General features: G+C 39.6%; 1 protein-coding gene across 3 annotated transcripts in view; it reads right to left on the minus strand.

The window, feature by feature from the left end:
• Positions 1 to 22,456, minus strand: part of CEP152 (centrosomal protein 152) — a 29,601-nt gene extending 7,145 nt beyond the window's left edge. The window contains exons 1-22 of one of the 3 annotated variants that reach the window (XM_063347196.1): positions 22,194 to 22,305; positions 20,496 to 20,618; positions 17,786 to 17,886; positions 17,485 to 17,551; positions 16,880 to 17,227; positions 16,215 to 16,383; positions 15,463 to 15,603; positions 14,336 to 14,475; positions 13,839 to 14,039; positions 12,247 to 12,394; positions 10,805 to 10,896; positions 9,561 to 9,724; positions 8,758 to 8,965; positions 7,386 to 7,499; positions 7,147 to 7,277; positions 6,838 to 6,966; positions 6,569 to 6,704; positions 5,602 to 5,781; positions 4,793 to 5,065; positions 4,205 to 4,336; positions 3,261 to 3,911; positions 1,449 to 1,623 (exon numbers count right to left, since the gene is read on the minus strand). In XM_063347196.1, the coding sequence (XP_063203266.1) occupies positions 1,449 to 1,623; positions 3,261 to 3,911; positions 4,205 to 4,336; positions 4,793 to 5,065; positions 5,602 to 5,781; positions 6,569 to 6,704; positions 6,838 to 6,966; positions 7,147 to 7,277; positions 7,386 to 7,499; positions 8,758 to 8,965; positions 9,561 to 9,724; positions 10,805 to 10,896; positions 12,247 to 12,394; positions 13,839 to 14,039; positions 14,336 to 14,475; positions 15,463 to 15,603; positions 16,215 to 16,383; positions 16,880 to 17,227; positions 17,485 to 17,551; positions 17,786 to 17,886; positions 20,496 to 20,582 (3,787 nt within the window). In that variant the 5' untranslated portion in view covers positions 20,583 to 20,618; positions 22,194 to 22,305. Of the gene's footprint in view, positions 1 to 1,448; positions 1,624 to 3,260; positions 3,912 to 4,204; positions 4,337 to 4,792; positions 5,066 to 5,601; positions 5,782 to 6,568; positions 6,705 to 6,837; positions 6,967 to 7,146; positions 7,278 to 7,385; positions 7,500 to 8,757; positions 8,966 to 9,560; positions 9,725 to 10,804; positions 10,897 to 12,246; positions 12,395 to 13,838; positions 14,040 to 14,335; positions 14,476 to 15,462; positions 15,604 to 16,214; positions 16,384 to 16,879; positions 17,228 to 17,484; positions 17,552 to 17,785; positions 17,887 to 20,495; positions 20,619 to 22,193; positions 22,306 to 22,385 lie in introns of those variants that run through there. The other 2 variants (XM_063347197.1, XM_063347198.1) reach the window with 2 other exon arrangements.
• Between the last annotated feature and the right edge of the window lie 952 nt (positions 22,457 to 23,408).

Consider the following 23,408-nt stretch of genomic DNA (forward strand, 5'->3'; position numbering starts at 1 on the left):
TGTAAAGCATATAACAAATTAGTCTTATTAAAATAATCACAAGAGGCTGGAACCCCATTACAGAAGGTGCAGCAGCATCTATCAAGATGTTGAGCCCTCACAGCCCCAATGCACTCACATCAGTGATGATTTGGGACATCAGTCAGTGATAGGAGACTTGTAGGTGGTTTGGTCTTTTTTTGTTTTGTTTTTTTAAGGAAAAGAAACCCAAACCAAACCAACAGCCAAGCAGGGTCTTTTGGAGTCAGCTGAAGGAACTTTTCCCAGCTGGGAAGCCTCACATGCGGCTGAGCCTAGTTAAGAAATTCACAAAGACTGGGCTACTTCCAGCAGGGCAACTGCTGCTCCCTATGGCCAGGACAGGGAGCTCTAGAGACAGAAGAGATGCGCTGCTTGTATTGTTTTGTGTTTTATAGATGGTTTGTTATTTTGGTGTTGAAGGAATTTAAGCCACACTATAGGCATAAAGCCAAAGACTCTCTTGGGTTTTCTTGCTTTATGTTTTTCAGTTGCATAAGAACTCAAACTAAACAGAAAGCCCCAGAGTCTTCTGTGCCTCCCATGAAGTTTTTCCCCCAGCTCCACTGTCTCTAGCTTTGCCACTGTACATGTGACAACTCTGGGAAGAGCTACAGTGCTAAAGTATATACAGGGGGCAGGAGGGAAACATCACCCAGGGAGTCACATTTTTTCAACTACATTCTTGACCAAAAGAATCAGAAAAAAACCTACCATGCCAAGTGAAGTATAATTCCTGACACAATATATTTTACATGAACGCGGAATTCCTTGTCTTGTCTAATGTCACATTTTTTCAACTACATTCTTGACCAAAAGAATCAGAAAAAAACCTACCATGCCAAGTGAAGTATAATTCCTGACACAATATATTTTACATGAACGCGGAATTCCTTGTCTTGTCTAATGTCAAGAACAAGTAGTATAATTCGATCTTCAAAGCTTTGATTTAGTATTACCCATTTACAAGACATAGTTTAGACCATGCCCTGCTCATCATGATCAACATTGGCTTGCTCATGAGCTGTTAAACACCACAGGTATTAGTGTTCATGTCCACAACCCCCCAAGAGTATTTACACCTACAGCAGATATGGCAGCGATTTCTTTACTCCTGAAGAATGGCTTTAAAAAGCAGAAAGCCACTAGCATTTAATAAAATTAAACCTCAAAGCCTAGCATTAAATCAGTAAGCTGAAGACCAGTACCGTTCATTACATGGTTTGTGACTTTAACATAGTACAAGAAAATGCAACATTTAACAACCTTACAGTCAGAAGAACTGCATCTTCCCCTGTCACCCAAATATTCACTAATTCACTAACTTTTTTGCACTAGAGTCATCAGTAAGATATCGACTACTATAAGCTGCTACTAACAAGCTTAATTTGATGATACACAATTTGCCATATTAAAAACAAACCCAATACCTTTGTCTGTTCCAGTTCCCTGCAAGGGTGGCTGTCTTTTTAGCCTCCTTTGTGCTTCTGTTTGGTGTCCAGCATTGTACGCAGGAGGTCTTGCCATGTCCCAATTTCCTCCTTCATCATGTTGCAGGCAAGAGTATGCTTCTTTATTTACATTAGTCAGTAGCTCTTCATATTTCTGCAATTGAAAAACACTTCCTGAAAACCCAATGCATCGCAAAAAAAAGTGTTCCACACTGTCCTAAAGTAGGTAAGTAGTATGTTATGCATAAAAACAAGGAACCCTGGCCACCAAGTTGCTTTAGTAATTGTAACACAGGTGCTTTAAACCTGCAACAGAACTGTAGATTGCAGCTCAAATCGGGAGGAAAATGCGTATTCCAGCATATAGACGTTTCACTTAGCATAATTCACTGCAACAGCAGTACCTGACAATCTTGAGTTTTATTTCAGAAATGTCAGTAGCCCTTAACATTGCAGAACTACACGGTGTCTTTGAATAGGTGACGCTAACTTGTTTTTTAAAGGGCACATCCAGCAGAAAAAGGGATCGGACCCATTTAGAATTTCTGCACAAATATGGGTAGTAGAGGGACAGAGGAGTCATTTAGAAAAAAGTAGCTCCTTTGTTTATTGTTATTATGGTAGCATAAGACATTACTAAGAAATTACTAGGACTTCACTGGATAAGGTGGTTAAAGCCAATCAACATTTTGAAGTTCAAAGGTATATTAAAAACAGTTTACCAAGAGACAGTCATATCTACTACAGAAGATGCATCAGGCATAGGAAAAAAACCCTTCCAATTCCCTTTACCATTGTGAAAATAACTCATGGAAAGTAAACAGACCACTTCCTGAACAGAAACATATTACCACTAAAAAAAACAACTGGGCAACGTTGTCCTGAGAAATCACTTCATACTCGTTTCTCCCTGTTGCCGTCTTTTCTTGACAAACAAGACAGTTTCTTTCTGTGTCTTATTCTTTGCTAATTCCCCAGCTGCTAAAGGCTGGGTGGCAATGGCATTTCCGGTGGGATGCTCCCCGTAATCAAAAACTTACTACAAGCATAAATATTGCAAAAAGAGGAATCTGCCAAAACAACAGAAACAGAAGCTTTTGGACAGAGTTCTCCTTAGCCCCAAACTCCTCTAGAAGAGGGTAGGAAGTCTTTCCTCATTTGGGCAGGCATATTGAAAAGGATTTCCTAGAGCCACAATAAATTTAAGCAAGACTATTATTCCCGAGATAGATCAGTTTGTCAGTTATTCAGTTCTACTACAGATAATTTGCAAAAAGGATTTACTGTTTTCATCTTTATTTGTATCAGAAAAGGGCAGGGGGAGAGTAACATGATCTATGATCACTATCCAATGACCATTACAAACTGCTACGTTTCTCAAAACAAAACAAAAAAAGAAGGAAGCAGCTATGCAGAAATCTAAGATGGACCTTAACGACAGGACCCACTTAAGAGGTCACAAGGAGCCTTCAATGGGCTCCCAAACTTAAGATGTTGGATTCATCTCCTTAAGTTATGAATCCTGGCATTAAAGAGTCACACCGCTAACCTGGCTTTCTCTTCTTTAAAGACTGAAGGTCTTTAAAGACTTATCCTTTCCCTTTTCACTTGCTAATGGTAGATTTAGCCCTCTTTTACAGTTTTAAAGGACTGTTGTTATCAATGAACTCAAATGTTGGATTCTCCAATTCTCAGGATTACATAGATATTTTATACTGGGAGAACACAGGTATGAGTCTGACTTCTCAAAGCCCTTTCCTGGTTAGCAGTTATAATTTCCAGAAATATTACCTCTTTCCATTCTCGATCTTTCTTTTCCAGAATTGTGTAAACTGTGGTTCTGTAGGCCTTTTGTAAGCAAGCCTTCAGTTTGTCTTCGCATTGATGGCCTAATTGAACATGAGCGTTAAAAGACTTATCCTTCCAAGAATGCTTACTATGTGTGCACTTGACTAGTTCTTCATGGATTTCACTCAACAAGTACTCAAGCTCAACCAGAGTCTTCTCCTCATACCGATTAATTTCATCCTGCAGTCTCTTTGTTTCCTGAGCCTCCCACTCTCGCTGCTTTTGGTCAAGTAACATCTTAATTTCTGCCTCTTTCTGAATGGAGAGATCATTCTTTTGCTTTGCAAGATCCTCCTTTGCTGTTGCAAGTACCTCTTTAATTCTGTTTCTATGATCATCTAAGAATGATCGGTAGTCTCGCTCATTTTGCTCCTGTATCTGCAGGATTTCTTCTTGCTTTTCTTTATTCCACTGAGCACGGGCTTTTGCTAGTTCTGCTTTGACAGTTGCAGGGATTTCTTCTTTCTTTAGCTCCAATTCCTTCTTGAGAGAAATTACCTTTTCTTCAAGTTCTTTCATTCTTGGTCCAGATTTATCTGTATTCTCATATTCTTTCTTCCATTTCTCTTCAGCAGCTGAGAGAACTAGGGCTAACTGGTGAATATATAACAGAGTCATCATAAATATATACATTACAACATTTATATATACATAAAATATAACCCTAGGTCATTTATCAAATCTATTGGAGAGGATTTTCAAGTTATTTAATAAAAATATAATCCTATATAGGCAAAAAAAAAATACCACGGATCAGAAGCAGAGTACACTAGAAACATCTGTCCTTAATGATTCCCCACCTATGTCTGTGTTCATTCCTCAGTACTGTGTGGGATTTGGAAGACTGAACTGTATATCAATACACACATACAAGTATTTTAGGCTACCTGCTGTGCTGCAGCCTCTTTGTGTTCTTTTTCCCATTTTTCTTGCTCTATCTTTAGATTTACTTTGTACTCTTTGAGGTCTGTTAATTCTTGCAGCCACCTGACACGAGCTTGCGTTAAAGCTGCATCTACCTATAAGCAGATAAAAAACCTACTTCAGTCACCACCACCAAATACATTTTTATTATTATTTTCATGTAGCAGTGAAAGAACAAACTTAAGTTTGGATTACCTATATTTATAGAAATTAAAAGAATCAGACCAGCAGCATCTGATGCATTTTGTGATGCAAAAACAATACCAAAATGATGAGTATTAAATTTATTTTTCTTAACAAAATGGTATAAACTCTAAGTCAATTTTGCTCATTTCTATTCAAAACGCCCACAAAACTTGTCCAACTGTCTGAAAAATTAACAGCTAGAAAAAACAAGCTACATGCTACAGATTCTTCAGAACTATTTTTTTTTATATCTCTCTAATATAGCAAATATCAGCTACTGAGCTTAAGAGAAAGTGAGTGGAAGGTGACTTAGTTGCACATGGCAGTTTCACAGACACCAGGCAGACAGAATAATTCTTTGTTACCTGGCTGGCAAGATTTTTACAGTATTTATTTTCCAGTTCTATTTTAAGTTCTTTTAAGGCCTCTTCAGAGGCCATACTTTCTTTCAGAGCCTTCTGGATCTGCAGCCTCTGGTCTTCAACAATCCCTTCTAACTGTTTAGTTGAAGCTTCATCCACAATTGTTACTCGGTCAGTTTGGCTGCTGCAATCATTACATTCAACTACAGTTGTTCTCATTTCTTCCAGCCTACTTTGCCATTCTCTTTCTATTTTTGCGAAGAGTTGTTCTTTATTCTAAGGAAAAAAATATTTTTTAAGAAAATCTCCCCAGTGTCCAAATAACTAGAATTTCATTGGTTTAACAAACAAAACTCTGTTTACACCAATAATCTTCCCTAACAGGAGAAAAGCAAAACCATGCTCAGAGAGCAGAGTTTGGTAAAGAATAAGTTGGTTTCTTTTCCCTCATCACAGCTTTCTTCTATGGGACAGGATAAAAGACTTTCGTGTGATAACTGAGTGAAACAATAGAAAGTGTAACCACTCATACAGGAATCAGGGTGGAAAATTCCATCATATTACGAGCTGTGACATTCAGGCCATTCTGCTTGTTACTTTACAAGTTCTAGGTTGTGGGGTTTCTTCCCCAAAGTCTTAAGCATGTTTAGTACCTACTGACTTCTTCAGAGCTCCTAAAATGACGGATCCTTAAAAGCCACTTTAAATGGCAGAATAACAGTGCATAAGTCTATCTACATACAAGTTCTTCTTCTGAAAATAAACAAATCAACAAAAAAAAAAATTGAAACTGCCTGGTTTAAGTTCCACACCTCTTTTTCTTCCTTCTCCCAGTGAACTTTGGCTAATGCAACTTCGTCTTCAATCTGCTGTTCTTTTTCTTCCAACCACTGCCTCTTTGCTGCTGTCATAGAACTGCTGTGTTTCTCTTCAAGCTCAGTCCTCAGAAGGTTAAGAGCATCTTCTTTTTCTTCTAGTAGCTGTTTCTTGAGCTAGGAAAAAAAAATAAATAAAATAAATAAAACAAATCACAAACCCAAAACAAAAATATTCAAAATTAAAGTATTCTCCAAGGCACAGCGAACTGCTCTGGTACAAAGTGATGAGAATGCACGAGACACATGACTAACTGTCTAGAGCCTGTACACTGATCTTATTGGTGACAGCTGGACAAGAGCCTCAGCTCTCAAAAGGAGGTATTTTAAGGTGTGATAGCAGAGGTTATGATCAGCTATAGCTCTAACATAAATTCTCTTATCAAAGATCTTTAATCCTAGCATACTTTGAGCTGCACTTCTTTACTTGCTTAGCAAGACAGTTGACCTACTTTAGTAATTTCACACTGATATCTTCAGAAAAGCAAAGTTTTAAATCAATATAGCAGTCTGAATTCATTATTACTTAAAAAAACCACAGTATTTTCAGATCAGTTTTATATAGGAAGAAAACTTGTATTGTCATTCATGTTTTTGGAAAATGTCTTATGAATGTACAACTTCTCACTACTGACTGAGCAGTCCTCAAGAGTCAAAATTATGAAAGTTGACTAGGTGAAAATGAATAGCTATTGGAAAGGGTTACTTCTGCAATATTTTAAATCCCAGGAGACAAGAGCAGGTTAATTTAATAACCAACAGGTCACATGTATTAACTTTCTGATATAGCTGCAGCTCTTCCAAAGATCTTTCCCAAGCAATTACAAAGTTAAATACGCTTATGGATATTACATCTTAAAAACAGTTCTAAAATTATATAGTTTATAGGTATTTCCATTACTACCTTCTCTTCCTTCAGCTGCTGCTCTTGCTCAAATTTCTGCCTTAAAGTAGCTTCCAAGGTGTCCTTCTCCCCACAGACTCCAATGTAACATTCCTTCACTGCAGTCATCTCTCTATTCAGCTCCTCTATGTTCGCCCTTCACAGGACAGATTATTTATTATCAATTACAGGACAGCAAGTCTGCTTTAAAGAAAAAGTGTAACTAGCACTGAAGGCTAGACAGGAAAAGTGAAAGTATCAGGAAAAGCGGAAAAAATGGTAAGTCTTACTTTAATTGCAAGATTGTCTCTTCGTAAGTTTGAATAAGCTGCTGTTTTTCTGCAGCATACCTCTCCATCAGGTCTTTCTCAAAATGTGCTTTTGTATCCTCATGATGTTGTTGATAAGTTCTTTCACACCTACGAGTTCAAGGAAAAAACTACCTAGGTTTTTCTCCCCTCTTTTAAACAGGGCTCAACTTTTCCTTAAGTAAGATACTAGCTTTCTAATGCTGACCTCCCCTTGTGCCAGATAGCTGGTACAAGATTATACATGCAGGCTAAAAGTTCACAAATAGAACTAAACAGAGTTAAACTTACCTGACAATGGCTTCTTGCTTATCCTGATCAAAATCCTGAACCATCTTTCTCATCTGACAACACAGATCTTGATTTAAGCTTTTCAGTTTTTCCTCATTTTCCTTCAGTTCTTCAATAGTCGAAGTATGGTTCTGATAAACAAGCATCAAGTAATAGGTGGGTTGTAAAGAAACCATTTCTAATTGCAGGTTTTAGGCACAGGGGCTTTTTGGTAGGGATAAGCAGCATCTCTGTCTCACCTCAACTTCTTGCAGCAAAGTTTCATTAGCTTTTCTGAGTCTCAGAACTTCTTCCTTAAGATTATCAGAAACCAAAGGACTGGCCACCGAAGCATCATTCAGATTTTTGACAGACTAGAAATAAACAAAATTAAGATATCTTTTAAGATATATATGACTTCGAAGTTGATGCTTTAAAAAAAAGTTCAAGCTTTTGAATAAAAATTTTACTTAGAAAAAAATAAAAAACCCAGAGTAAGTGATTGCAGTGCAAGATACAGCAGTATCACTGTTATTCTAGAATTCTTGAAACTCACAGCATCATGAAGGTTTAAAGAAGCACACACTCGACGTTGTGTTTGCAAGCTGAATGACTACTATCATCCAACAGAGAGCACACTCCTCAAACATATTCTATTCCTATCCCACATCCAGGTCACAACGTATAGATTACAAGAGCAGATGTTACAAGTCTGATAAATTTATAGAGGCAAGTTAATAATGGGGTGAAGAGAGATGCAATATCAAAAGAGATTCCTTATTTAGAATCATAGAATTGTTGAGGTTGGAAGGGACCTTTAAGGTCATCGAGTCCAACCTTTAGCCTACCCTGACAAGAGCCACTTCTAAACCATGTCCCTAAGTGCCCCATCTACCCTTTTTTTAAACACCTCCAGGGATGGTGAATCCACCACCTCCCCGGGCAGCCTATTCCAATGTTTAATAACCCTTTCAGTGAAAAAATGTTTCCTAATATCCAATCTAAACCTCCCCTGACATAACTTGAACCCGTTTCCCCTCGTCCTATCACTTGTCACCAGGGAGAAGAGGTCAGCCCCCATCTCTCTACAACCTCCTTTCAGGTAGTTGTAGAGGGTGATAAGGTCTCCCCTCAGCCTCCTCTTCTCCAGGCTAAACAACCCCAGCTCCCTCAGTCGTTCTTCATAAGGTTTGTAATTTTATCAAATTACATAGCAAAGGCCCTCTGAAGGCAGTCTGTTTAATGTTCTGTTTGTATAACCTAATGATGCTATCGGCTTTCTCAGAGAAATTAGAAGGTCTTTTTGGCTAAAGAAAATTATTTTTCCAATGAAATCTAGTTCTGAAAAAAGCATAGCGGGCATCAAGTGCTATCAAGCAAGTAAGCCATCACATCAGAACTCACTTCAGAAGGCATATGCTGCTCAAGTTCTGCTATTCAGTTTGTTTCTTTTTCACCAAAGATACAAAACAAGGTACCGTCCAAATGACCACACTTCCCTTAAGAGCAAAACCAGATTTACTTAGTTGCCTGTAAATTCTTTGGTCCTTTATCATAAGAAGTTTAAATGTTGGTTTCATTCACTGAAGTCCAGCACATCTTTACTTTTAGAAAAAGTGTAAAAGAACAAACCTCTGACTCTTTTGATGCTTTTTCTGCTTTCATCAACTGCTTGTATTCCTCTAATGTCCTCTGGCAATCTTTAAGATCATTTTGTAATTGAGTAATCTGGTTTCTCTTCATTTTATTACTGTTCAATAAGCGTTCCAGCTCAGCTTTTAATTCTACAATAATCTCGTCTTTAGAGAGTTCTTTATCCATGTCTCTGTTCTGTATTGCACTATTAGGGAAGATATAACCAGTTCAGTATTTAAAAGACAAAAACCATTAATCTGACAGGCAGTGGTAGCAAAGAGAAGGGCAACTAATGCTACCAAAAATACTGACGTCTAAGAGGTAACAGTAAAAAGAATGAGAACATGAATACGCAAGTCCTATGCTTTTTCATCAACTTGCAATTAACATACAGAAAACTTCTTGTTCATTGAGCTGTTTCCCCAAAAGATTCTTTCTCACATGATGTGAGGTATTTTGAGACAACTCAATTGGTTGTTTTAAAAGACAGCTTTAGTGTTAAGTAACTATGTGGAATCTTTGAGCAAAAGGTATCCATGCATATAATCCATACAATACAAGGAACTGCAACATAGTCCCTGTAAAATCTGAAGATTTATTAAAAAGCAATTAGGCATCCAATTTATAGTAGTCCAGTTTAGCGTTTCCCAGATTATCTGACAATACAAGCAGTATTTCAAACATCTACTGAAAAAACTATATGTTGATCTAGTAAGACCATCTTTTACACATCACTTGTATAATTTCATGAGAGGTTTAGTTTTTTCTTTCAGAAACAAACAAAAAAACCCATTCAATACCTGCAGAACCTTGGTTTCTTTACGGTCATTTTCTTAATTCCCAAATCTACGTAGGAATCACCCGGGTTTGTATGCAGCTCTCCACCTGCATCATTCAAAAATACTCCAAGCTTGGCAGCAGATTCATACAATGCTATTTCTTCCTTCAGTTCCATTAATTCTTCCTTAAAGGAAGAGACAGAAAAAAAATTACCCTGTGCAGAGAAACTCCAAGAAAACGCATCAGGCCCATGATAACTCTTCCAAAAAAAACAAATACATGGGGCTATTCTTTCTAAATAGAGTTGTATTTAGCTGTATGTACCCAAATCACAGAACGGTGGGGTTTGAAGGGACCTCTGGAGATCATCTAGTCCAACCCCCTGCCAGAGCAGGGTCACCCAGAGCAGGTTGCACAGGAACGCGTCCAGGTGGGTTTTGAATGTCTCCAGAGACGGAGACTCCACCACCTCTCTGGGCAGCCTGTGCCAGGGCTCTGCCACCCTCAAAGTAAAGAAGCTCCTCCTCATGTTTAGGTGGAACTTCCTATGCTCAAGTCATCTAGCATTACTTTTATTTATTTATACTGTTATTCTTGATATCTCTAGCAAAGCATACGTTAAAAATAAAAATCAGTTAGAATATACTGAGCAACAGAAAGTATTCCCTGTTGTTCTTATGTGAAGTTCATATTGTTCATATATGAAGTATTATTTCTTTTGCTCTTACTTCCTCTTTCCTGCTGTCCTTGTATAGTAAAATGGATGACAACAGAAAAGTAAATAGCTGGAAAAACAGCCTATTACTCTAGTACTTTTTAGGATTCATAATTTCCAAGACAATAGATTTAAGTCAAATATACGAACTGAACTGGAAACACAGACTTCCACTCATATTTGACAGACGACTCTCTAGCATTCCCTTTTGCTGGCAAAAGGTAAATTTCAGAACATAATATCTCCAACTATCTCTATAGCCTAATTAAGTTATAAGATTACCAGCAAACAGAATTTACATTGTCCTTTTTCATAAGCAGGTAGGATGGATGTATGATATCAGATTTGCGCCAATACATGTGCCTCACTGTGTTTAGAAAAGCGTCCAACATGCAACACTGGGAGATGAAATAGGGCAGTCCTTTACTGAAAGGGGACATGCTTGTGTCCCCAACCAATAAAAAAAGAGTTTCAACTACCAACCTCTTGGCTATAATGCCTGCCCCCCCTAAAATGAAAACAGTAAAATAGTTAATAAAATTAATTAACCTGCAAAGCCTTGTTCATGTTGCTGCTTATCATGTGCGCAGACTGAGCTTGTTGCAATTGAAACCGTAACTGATTTGTCTCCTGCATAGAGCCTATTGCAGGAAAGAAAAGGGAGAGAAAGAGCAAGTCACAAATACTCAAGAAAGACTATGCAATTTGAAAACGATGAGTGCTAAAAATAGTGATGTTGATTCTTGTTAATAGGCATTACCCTGTTTCTATTTCTCTGAGCTCACTAATAGAAAATACAAATAAGGAAGGAAAGAATATTTCTGCCTGAGTTGAGCAGGCAAAGCTCACTACAGGTCCTCAATTTAAATTGCAGTTTGTTTTAAAGTTTGGGAACTATAGTGACTTTTTTCTTTTTTTTTCCCCCCCCTCAGAGTTTTTAATAGTAGCCTTAGAATAAATACCATGAGGAGCAAGACGTGCCAAATGTTTGCTTTCTTTGTCGCTCACCAGAAGCAAAAAATGTCCTTATGCAATTGTGCCAGAAGGTTAGCAGGAACAGGACCACCTTGGAAAACTGGCCACATTCCCCTCCTTCCCAGGTGAAAAGTTTAGCTTTATCAGTTTGCCAATTTATTACCGCTTTAAGGCATTTGATTAATACAGCACAGAAAAATCATGGCATTTCTTCAATTGGCAATTGCACTCTTTTTAAATATCCTATCACATTTATAATTACTTATTCACTACGTAGTACAGATTCAATGAGGTTTTTCTGTTTCTCTATCCTGATATTTAGGCTCTCTCTAGAGAGATTTTTCTTCCAGATTACCACGGTTCTCTAACAGAACATGCCCATAAATTTGTATCCAGGAAGACAGACATTTCGTTTAGTTAAGATGTCTGGATTCTATGAAGAGATATACATGACTATTAAAAGACTTCAATGTATAAAAGGTAGGCACAAGTCAAATACACAAGGAGCAGAATATTTCACATGCGATTCCTACCAATATAAGTTTCCAGCAACCAATCTCCAGCCACAAAACCAATTCTTTTCTTGTTGAGATTTGAATTTAGAATGGCGATTCAAGTCTAATGTCCAACACAAAAATAAGCAGCTTGCTACCAAAGGCTGTAATTTAGTCCAAAACTAAGTTTACACATATGAAGCACAAAATGCATATAAAAATAATAAAATAGTTTAATCACTGTTGTTTGGGGTTTTGGTGGGGTTTTTCAGTTTGGTTAGGGCTCTTTTTTGGGGGGCAGAGGGGTGGTGTTTGGTTTTTATTTTTATTGCTTTTACGCCTCAGTCTAGACTTCACTAAATTTCATTTAAGTCCAACTAGTGTACTGCAAAGGAAATGGTCTAGTACATATTTAGCTTGATGTTGGTTCCATTTCAATAGGAACACAGATGTGCAATTTCATACTTCAAAAAAATGGAGACATTTCTGCAAGAAAAGATAAGGTATGAAAAAAAGGCTGACCTGTTTGCAGTAAATTTGCACATTGCTTTTGGCTTTCTTCGAGGCTTCTTGTCAGTCGATTTATTATTTCAGTTTTTTCACATTTGGTTTCCTCCAGCATTTTTTCAAGCTGCTTAACATGCTCTCCTAGATTGTTGCAAAGCTCTTTCTAGAAAGAGAGATTATTTTCACTCATGTTACAAACACCTAGCCATCTAGTCCAGTTCTGGATATAGAAAGAGTCAATACATACAAGACACAGGAGACAAAGAATCAGCCGGATACCTACAGGGGCAGAGGCCAGCTAAATCAACCACAGAAGAAATGCTATTCTTGGTTGACAAGTCATGTCTTAGAACATCAAAGTTAAGTTTTTATTGGGAGACAGTAAGCATACTCATATATAAACATACATGGATGTGAACCATTTTATATTTCCTAGAGCAGTTAGTTTTCAGCATGTCAGATTATGCCTTGTAATTAATTACATAGTTAGTCTACTGCAGAAAAATCAAGCCTTCACATTATTTATATTAAGCCTGAGATTAACTCAATTTAGTTTAACCGAGTTTAAACCAAGCTCCAAGTTCCAATGCTCTGTCAAAGAGGAACTGTAGTTTTTTCTCATGATATACAAAACAGACCTTCATATAGCACTACTTAAAGTCATCTACACAGACCTGGGAGGCACAGTACCTCATCCTTATGCCTTTTGACTTCTCTATTTTCTCTCAAAACCAGGAGACCTCTCTTTAAACACCTCAAACATACTACCATAAAAAAAAAAAACACCCCCCAAACTCTTTTTGCAGCAGAGACAAAGCAGTGTAAACTGTTGTGGTACTAAGACAGAAATTTAGCAGTGCATTCTTGTTTACAAGCAAGTGCTAGTTACTTTTTCAAACATAACAACCCATTTATTTTTATGTTGAGACAATATTACAGAAATTTAATTCTATTTCCTTTACATGAAAGAAAAGCCCTATTAAAGCCTGCCTAGACTACATTGCTCGAATATTTCTAATAGTGTAATGGACTCTTATGAAGTGTCAGGTAGAATAATTTTAATAAGCTCTATAACCATGTGACACAATCTATATCAAACTCCATCTTAAAGCCATCCCTTCCCCCCACCCCCTTTTAAATCCGTACTTCTAAAATAAAGTGACTGTTCAGTGGTTAGTCATCCTTGATCATTTTGAGATTAAAGCTTGGGAATAAACTGTTTAATAAACAGTTTTTCTTGCAGCAAAAATATCACATCGTTTCTTAATTAGTTCTTTTCTTTTCCAGATTTACTTGACAGTACTCTTTCAAAAAGAGATTGTGCACAGAATGAAAGCTCAGGAAAGAAACTAAGACAATGAATTCTTGTCTCCTCTGCATCTATGTACAAACTCACAATTTGAGCTGGCAACTGTCTGGAGATGTTTATAAAACCATACGACGTTGGATTCATAATATCAAGACTTACATAGAATTTCCTTTCTATTTGCTTAGTGGCTTCCAGAAAGAGCTATTAGAATTATAGGTCAAGAAGTGCAGTTTAGGAAACATGGGGAGCTCTATAGCCTCGCCAGTACAGTATTCAGCATCCTAAAATAATTTCTCACCTGCTCTCGGAGTGCAGATTTTGTAGTATCAAGTTTCTGCTCTAACGACAATATTTCCTTTTCATACTTCTGCTTGAGTGCCGAAATAATGGCCTCGTGTTGTTCTCTGGCTCGCTGAAGGGCATCTGATCGCTGAAGTTCTAACAGCTGCTTCTGCATGCTCTCCATGGCTACCTCTGCCACTTTGGACTGCTTCAATATCTGTAGGCACAGTATTAGAGTAGCTCCCAGTTACATACATTTTACTTTTGCTCCAATATTCTGTACGTCAGTTCAGTACTTTTGTGAAAGAGTTGCTAAAAAGACCTCAAATAATGCCTGGATTTTAATACAAACTATTTTCCACCAATGCATCCTATTCATTCATCACATATTCAGCTTCTGCAACAATGATAAACAGTGTTTCAAGAGACTAGTACTTATGTTTAAGACAAATCCACCACAAATATAACTGTAGAGATCTTCCACAATAAACAGTCTAAAAATATTTATAGTACCTGCTCCTCATTGGTAGTAAGAGCCTGAATTTGAGTTTCAAGGGCCTTTATTTGACCTTCAAGATGCACTTCCCGTTCCTTTCCATTCTGATAGAGTTTTTGAGACTCATGAAGACTAACAGCCAAACCATCCTTTTCATCTTAAAAGACAGACAACATAATTGTGTGAGAAACATGGCCAGCCACCCAACAACTTCATGGAACATGACTATTCGGTATCCCTGCTTTACAGAACCATTCGCGATGAGCCCTCCATCTCATATTGTGGGCAACAAGCAGAAGACAGAACAAAAACAGTCAGTCAGTCTCCATCCAGTAACCACTTTCTCTCTCTGCTAGCTGGAAGCACTCTGATATATTGTGCCTTCAGAGCCCCAGTGGAAACAAGCCCCATTCTGTCAGTACTAGAGACCAGCATCATCCCTTACACCATTTAAAGGGAGAAAGAAAATAATTCCCCTGGAGGAATGGCCAAGTCACAGCCAAATGGTTGACAGCTGAAGTTTTCCCTATCCTCTGCTCCTTTTGCATTCTAAAAATTATGTTCTTAATTCTCTGCGCTCACAACTCTTTTTTTGTCTGTTCCTGTAAGAAAAGGGACATCAAGACACGCCACCAGTCTCCACAACAGCTTTGATCATTTTGAAAGAGCTTCTCTCTACATACAGTGCAGGAAATGGCTTGTTAAACCAGACAGCACACAAAAAAAAAAAAAAAAGGCCTTTTTCATAGACGTACACTTCTCCTATTGCGGTTTGGCAATCTTTTTTTATTTTTTGTACTTTTAACATACCACTTCGGCAAACTTCTCACTTTTCTGTACATTATTGATGCCTGGCACATGGAGACTCTGGAATTGTCATGGTTTGGGCCGGATTGACCACTGAAGCACATGACAACAGTGGTCCTGAGAATGCAGTAAAAGTTAAGAGAATTATCCAGTCAGGCACCAATCCTGAGAATTTTCTTTAGAACAATGTTGGGGGTAGAGCGTTAGGTCCACATAATCCCAAATCACATTTATAAATATGATCAATGCCTGCAGAGACACTACGTAATCCAAAGTTTGAGAATCAAAAAGTTGCTAGATATGAATAAAACCTAAGAGCTAGTACAAAATGTTTTACCTTTGACCATTGAAAGCTGATGACTCAAATACCTAATCTGCTGTGCACTCTTTTCTAGCTTTTCATTAAGTTCTTCCAGTTGTCTTTCTCTTGCTTTATTTAGAACTTGAAGTTGAAGAATCTGCATATTTTCTGAAGAATCTGCCAAGTTTCAAAGAGCATACCAACAAGTCAGCACAGTCAACTAACCATGAAAGTCATCATCGTAAGTAATTCCTGACCCAAGATACTTCTTTCATACAGTGCCAAATTCACTGTTGGTTCACAAAATTGCGTCAGTTTTTAATCTATGTTTGATTCATATCACCTGAGTTGCACTGGCAGCAATGGCTGAAGAATGGTAGGAACTACCAACAAAATTCAAACCTAACAGCAAGCCCAGATAAAGGTTTATATGCTGTGAATTCACACACAGTGTTGTGACAACTGTAAGTTTTCAAGATGTCTAACAAGCAAAGTACTTCTGTTGTTTAAGTGTACCTAACAGAAAAGTACAGTGTGGTATCAAGCAAAGCTACATTTTTAATAGCCTGAAACTCAAATACCCTGATCAGAGAGCTGATTTCTAGATAGAGTGGGGAAAAAAAAATAAAATAGGGATATCGTAATGTAAGTTTAGAGCAAAATAAAAGACCATACATATGTAGTTGTCCCCTTACTAAAAATCTACTGAAATCAACATGTTTTCTGTTGCTGATTTCCAGTGGACTTTTCACAGAAGTTTATTTCAAGCCTAAACAGCAAACACTTACTTTCATTATTGCCCAAGAATTCATGTTGCAAATCTTCAAACACTTCATTTCTTCTAGTTCCTTCTTGGATTACTGGAATCTGTTGATGAATGCCATTTTGGTATTGTTTATAAGTCACCTTGTAAGATTCTGGTGATTGGCCACTGACAACATCAGATGCAACAAATTGCTGTTGTGACAATATATACGTAAGAGGAAATAGATTAAAACTACAACTGTAGTCTTGCTTGATGAAAATATTTTTCATTTTACAGGTTGACATTAAGAAGAGCTCTAGTAGCTCTTCATTTTCAGGCCCCAATCCAGCACACCATTTAAGTGTGACAGAAATTTTTATGAAACCTTCCACTTTAGGAGAGTGGTGAAGTGTCAACTTCATTACAGTAAGCACACACTTAACTAAATCACATTCATTCTCCCCCATGGAATTCTTCCTAGCCAACAAGAGCAAGAAAAAATACTAAAAAAAATAAAATAATCATAACATGCACATATGAAAATCCAATTATTTAACATTTCCTTGTTTTAAATAAACTACAGAAGCCTCCCATCACTGTTTAAACTGACAATAAGAGTCTGAAAGCATTTAGAAATATTACTACCAATAGTTAAAGACCTGTGAAAATTGTCCAAGAGACAGAAAAATGCATCAGCTTCTGACATACCTTAAGATGTTCCTTTGGAGCATCCGGAAAATTTATTATTTTACTTTGCTGACTGTTAAATTCTGGTTTATGGCCATTTGTATACGGCCTGAAGTTTTCAGAAAGATGATACATATTGTTCTGTTGGTAGCAACTTGGAGCATTAAACTCATCTCTACCAAGATACACATCATCATCAGGATCCTCTTGACCGTTCTGGCCACAGTAATCTTCTTTAATATCATATAAATGTTTATTGTCTTCATCGTTATGTAGGCCATTCCAATTCTTTCCAAGTTTTTCAACGTGATCATTTTGCTGGTCACACAAGAATTGTTCAGGGTACAGATTTTGTCCTTGTTCATAACCCTATGAATGGATAAGAGGTTTAGAATTGCACTCTCAAAACTCAGATGTCCCCCATTCACCCCCCTTTTTCTGCGGTTACCAGCCCTCAAGTTAGAAATACTTCAAATGAACAGCAAAACACATCACCTATGTGAAAAGTATTTCTCTAATGAATTTAAATAATATTTAGCATGTTATTATGAACAAGCAGTTCCTAATAATTACATCACTGCTCATACAAGCTTACATTTTGAGCATCACTTATCATTCAAGCTTACATTTTGAGGATCACTTATCAACGGATGATTGTTCCACATTCCATCATGCTTCCCAGGTTCATGAGGTCTAAAGAAAGACAAGCAGCTTAACTACGTACTTATAACTTCAGGAAAAAACAAGACGAACCATCTCTTCACTAAATTAAGTGGCATCTAGTTTGTTTCTCATGGAACACAAACCACACTGCAAACTGCACTACAGCTCCCCTTTTACTTGGATTGCTTTTATGCATGTCATCAGCTAAGATTTTGCCCTATTCTCAAAAGTACAACACAAATAATAAAAAGCAAAATGCCTTACTGCTCCTCAGTCTCCTGAATGCTACAGTCCGAATAGCTAGAGAGCTGGTCTCCACTGTCCTCCAGCATATCATGGGGAAGGTCTGTCAATAGTTGTTGCAACTAGAACAGAACAAACAACATTCATTACACGTTTTTTCAGAAGAATGCATGCAAGTTCAGTCTGAAGAGACAGAGACAGGCAAAACAGGCCACTTGCACAAAATCCTGCTTTTTCTTCCTCTATTGAAGAGTTCACTACACTGGAATTCACAGAGACTTATAACACAGAATGCTTAATAGACTAGAGTACCAACCTAACGATTTTTCTGGTAAACTCTTGTTAAGAAAAGAGCTGCACCAAAAAGAGGTAAGGGAAATGCCACTAGATAGATGTGTCCCAGGACAGATTACTTTTGAAGAATGATTTGCAAACTACTCACGCCAAGGTTTCTCTTCCCTAAACCGTAAGCAAGGCAGCATTCAAAACATGCTCATTCTGAAGAGTCTGGATCGAAATCCAGATAGGAACTTGCCAGCTAGTGTTACTAGATGCAAGAAGTCACCATCGCAATGATTAGTGTTCTGCTCACATGTTCAGATGAAGTCACCAAGCAATTGGACAGAAACAGAAACATACCACCACTTCTAATTCAGGAAATACAGTTGTGCCACAAAAAAAAAAAAAAACCAAAAAAAAAAAAAAACCAACCAAGAACAAAAAACCAAAAACAACCACAAACCAATCCACAACCAACACACTCCATATAGAATATACCTCTTCTTCCAATTTTCAGAGAGGCTTTGAAATGGGGCCACATATTGGGCTTCCTGTAGATCTAAGCTATGCACTCCCTTTTAATTAGGTGACTTGAGAACTACACAATATATTCAGAGTTATTACGTGCAGTTTCTGAACCCTAACTGTGGTTTTCTCCAAAATCTCAAAGCATATGTTCGTAAGAGCAGAAACATCAGCTGCCCCCTGCTAAATAACTTAATACCTTTTCTTTATTAAAAAAACAAAAACACCCACAAAACAAAGACTATCATCTACAAGAAGTTTATCTTAAAGATATCGTGTTTCCTCATATCCTATTTTAGATGCTCTCTAAGATTGAAGGATAGGCGAGAAGTTAAGGACAACTCTTCTAAATGTCTACAGAAGAACAGAGCACCAAAAGCTTGCTCCTAGAAATTCACTAGTGGCATGAAGAAGTTCCCCTATCATTAGGGCACTCTCTAGATTTATTAGATCTCAGGTCTAGGAAGCAGGAAAGGAAAGGCATCATCATTCACTTAAGATCCCCTTTCCTTTGCCCTACTTGCAATTAACTTGCCCTACTGAAGCACCATAGGTTTCACTGGTCTTGCACTGCTTTGGAAACTTAAAGTCAAAAGAGAGCAGTGCGTATACAGTTCACAAAACATCATCATGAGCTCGGCCTACCAGGTTAGCTAGCACAGGCCTCCAGATCCGGCTAACTGTTACCTAATTCTTAAGTTAGCGTCAAAGTACTCTCCTACCATGTAGATCTACCCAGTTTTCAAGAAAAAAAAAAAAAAACACCTGGTTTGCCACGGCAGAAAAACTAATGCAGAAAGTCTTGGATTACGTCTTGGCCAGGGAACATGGCAGGCTAAAAGTCACATCCCACTGAAATATCTACAACATGTAGTTTTGTGAACCCCACCTTGCTCCAGTTCAAACTTGCATGACCTACAAGGATTATCATTAACTTATTCCAAAGAGGTTGCTTTGTTTGTGCCCATTCCTTCTTGTCCTGTCACTGGACACCACTAAAATGAGCCTGGCTCCGTTGTCTTTACATCCTTCCTTCCGATGTTTATACGCATTGATGAGATCCCCCCTGAACCTTCTCTTCTCTTGGCTAAACAGCCCCAGCTCTCCCAGACTCTCCTTATAGAAAAGATGTTTCCTTTAACACTCTGAACTTATAATCCTATTTATGCACTCTCTCACTCACTCACTGTAATAACCCTGCAATTATTTCACTACTTGTTCTCCTGCACAAGCACAACATTCTTCATCAGGGTAGAAAGTTTCAGAACAGACATCAGATTCACTTTTTGTCTTTACATTACCTACACTCTAGACAGTGATCCCTGAAGTATATATTAGGGAGGTTAGCTGACATGAACACAACTTACCGCGCTGTAAGAAACCATTGTGCACATTCACACATTAAACACACATTTTGCCAATTTTCTTTATGAAACAAAAAGACCAGAAACATCCGAAGTTTCAACTCCAACATCCATTTCAACTCCAAAAAAACCCCAAAACCAAAAACATTTGAATATATTTTTCTACAGATTAAAGTATGTCAATTATAATCAGAATTTTAAAGTTCTGATTATAATTATTCCTCATTCTATTCTAAGCTAAACAAATTTTCAAGTGTTTGTAGTAAGTGAAAAAACTGTCAAGAAATACAAAATATAGGTGCCACCAGCATTTTGCATCTGATCTACTGCATAGCCAAGGAGTAACAGTCTTCCAGCCACTACATATGACATTGCAAGGCTCTTAAGATGCAGCATCTCAGTATCTCTTTACTTTTTACGCCACTCTTGCAAAGCACGGCCTGTACTGCTTTGCTCTTACCAGAGACAGCATAAAACTCTTATTTTTTAAAACACTTAAAAGAGAAAAATGGGAAGAAGTTAGATACACAAGCCTTCAGATTAACTAATTTGTTCTTTTTCACCTCTTGTTCTCTTGCATAATCCTCTTGGTCATACTCTTCATCTTCATGTTGAGTTTGTAGAGCTCCACTATCAAAATCAAGTGACATGGTTTTCTAATAACGTTTTTGGGTATCCAGCAAAACCTATCACAAGACAGGAAAACATCACACATGAGTAAAAGCGTGTGGGGAGAACAAAAAAGTACCACCCTAACTTCCTGAATTAAATAGCCAAACATACACCAAAATACAGTTTTGAAACAAACATTGCGTATTATCTATATCATTCACTTGAGCTTTTGTTTCTCAATATATCCAATGCTATTCATTTCTAAGAATTTAGCATTTAAAGCAGATTATTTGGGCTTTTCATGTGCTAACACTATGAAATTATCACAGTTCATTTACAATCAGACGTTATTTTCTTCAACACTGTATGTTATACATATGCTGTAATACATGTTGATAGTTATGTCATCTTTTAAGTCTTGCTTCATTTATTTCTGGATAATAACTGTATTTTGTACTAAATACCAAACGTATGCTGCTGCTTGCGCATTTGGTTAATAGTCTTGATAGGAAAAATAGGAAAAGTATCACAGAAATAGGAAAAGTTATCATGCCAGTTCTAGATCTGACTGCTTAACGAAGAGACCCAGACTCCCAAGGACTTGTCTACACTGAGCAGTGAGTTCACAGCAAGCTACAGTGTGTGAGTGCTGGTCCACAAGTGGTTGCAAATTACTCCCTGATGAAAATACTCCTGACAGGCAGTTATGAATTAGAAATGCTCTCGTGAGACCCCACCCGGCGTACTGCGCCCAGCTTTGGAGTCTCAGCACAAGAAGGACATCGACTGTTGGAGCAGGTCCAGAGGAGGGCCACAAAAGATTATCACCTCTGCTGAGAGAGCTGGGGTTGTTCAGCCTGTAGAAGAGAAGGCTCCAGGGAGACCTTATAGCAGCCTTCCAGTACCTGAAGGGGGCCTACAGGAAAGCTGGGGAGGGGCTGTTTGCAAGGGCATGTAGCGATAGGATGAGAGACAATGGTTTTAAACTAGGGCAGGGTAGGCTTAGATTAGACATTAGGAAGAAGTTCTTTACAATGAGGGTGGTGAGACACTGGCACAGGTTGCCCAGAGAGGTGGTGGAGGCCCCATCCCTGGAGACATTCAAGGCCAGGCTGGATGAGGCTCTGAGTGACCTGATCTAGTTGAAGATGTCCCTGCTTACAGCAGGGGGGTTGGACTAGATGAGCTTTAAAGGTCCCTTCCAACCCAACACGTTCTATGATTCTACAATGATATGATTGACGAAGATCTTACAGAATGAATTTTTGGCACATTCTTTGGGCCATGTGTAGCACATCCTGAGGTCTTCACTCAGTATAAAGTAAGCTTTACAAGAGCGTCATTCCCAAATTAAAAGACATAATGCATCATTTACTTCATTGTGTTTAAAGGACCCGATACTCAAGGAAACTCTCCGATGCAGTCAGTAGGAGTCCTGACCACACAAGTACCTGTCTCTGTGCGCCCCCTCAAATACGCCATTCCTCAGCGCGACCGGCTGCAACACCACCTCTCACAGCTCAGACATCTTCCCCCTGGCCCCCGTCAGCTGTACACGGCCACCCGCCCGCCCGACGCCGCCCCTTCTCCTTCCTTAAAGCCCTCCCCAGCCCCACCACCTGAGGCAACCGGACGAAAGCATACAGCACCGGCTCAGGGCCTCTAAGAGCCGCCATCGGCCACGGAGCGGCGGGAAGCGGGGACCCCCTCAGCCGCCGCCTCAGCCCCCTCACGACGGCGGGGGAAGCACCCCCCACCCACGACCTCTTTGCCCAGCCTCCCCCGGGCCTCGGCCAGGCCGGAGGCGGCGGCAGAACGCGGCCCCAAACACCGGGACTCACCTGAGGCGCCGCGGCCGCCCGCCTCCCCCTGCCACAACAAAGGCGCGCCTGCCGCTCTTCCGCATGACAACCGAACCCCTGCGCCCGCCGCCCTGACTGACAGCCGCGGGCACCAACCGGCAGCCGCAGCACCCGCTGGGCTGAGCGGGAAGGGAGGGCGGGGGACGGGGCGAGAGCGCCCCGCCCCAGTCGCGCTCGGTTGCGCTGCAAACCCGCCCCCGCTGACTGTTTGAAAGCCGGCGCGCATGGCCGCGGGAACAGGCCTGGCTAGTGGATTGGCTAAGCGGCCGACCAATGGCTGCGCCCGCTTTGCAGGGAGGCGGGGCCTCGCCGTGACGTCGCGGGAGCGCGAGCAGGGCGTTGGGCGCGGGTGGCGGGGGCGGCCATCTCGCGGCGGGACGTGGCGGTTGCCTGGCAACGCGCGACGGCGCCGTCGCGAGAGGCGCCCGCGTGAGGTCACCGACCGGCGGGGTGACGTCATGAGACGGGGGCGGGTCCTCACCGGGGCGCCATGATGGAAGGTGAGGGGATGGCGCTAGCGTCGCTCGTTGTAGAGCCGCTGCGTGACTGCGGCCTGGTGTGACGTGGCGCGCGCAGGGGGCTCGGCGCGAGGTGACCTTTTAGGCCCCTTCCAACCTAAACCAGTCTGTGGCGTGATTCTGTGACTCGGCCTTTGCCCGGTGAGGCCCCATGGGAGCAGCCGGGCCACGCACGGGCGCCTCCCCCAGCAGCCGTCCTCAGGGGGCCCGGTGCTCAGGGAGCCACTCTACGTCGGACTTTCATCTGCTTAAAGAATTAGAAGTGCCTCCGAGCAAACTAAACTTCATCCACAGAATTGCCTGCAGCAAGCATTCAAAAAAAAAATAAATAAAATCAGGTTTTTTGAACAATGAGTGTTTGTTCAGGGATGAGGAAGATATGTAATAGCTCCATCTGGTGACACTCGCCCTCAGCAGTAACAATGCTGCCGGCCTGCCCTAGCAGCAGAAAATGGAAGCTGTAGGAGAGAGGTGTTTGGGTCAT

The sequence above is a fragment of the Chroicocephalus ridibundus genome, chromosome 9 (genome assembly GCF_963924245.1).
Source record: "Chroicocephalus ridibundus chromosome 9, bChrRid1.1, whole genome shotgun sequence".
Classification (NCBI taxonomy): domain Eukaryota; kingdom Metazoa; phylum Chordata; class Aves; order Charadriiformes; family Laridae; genus Chroicocephalus; species Chroicocephalus ridibundus.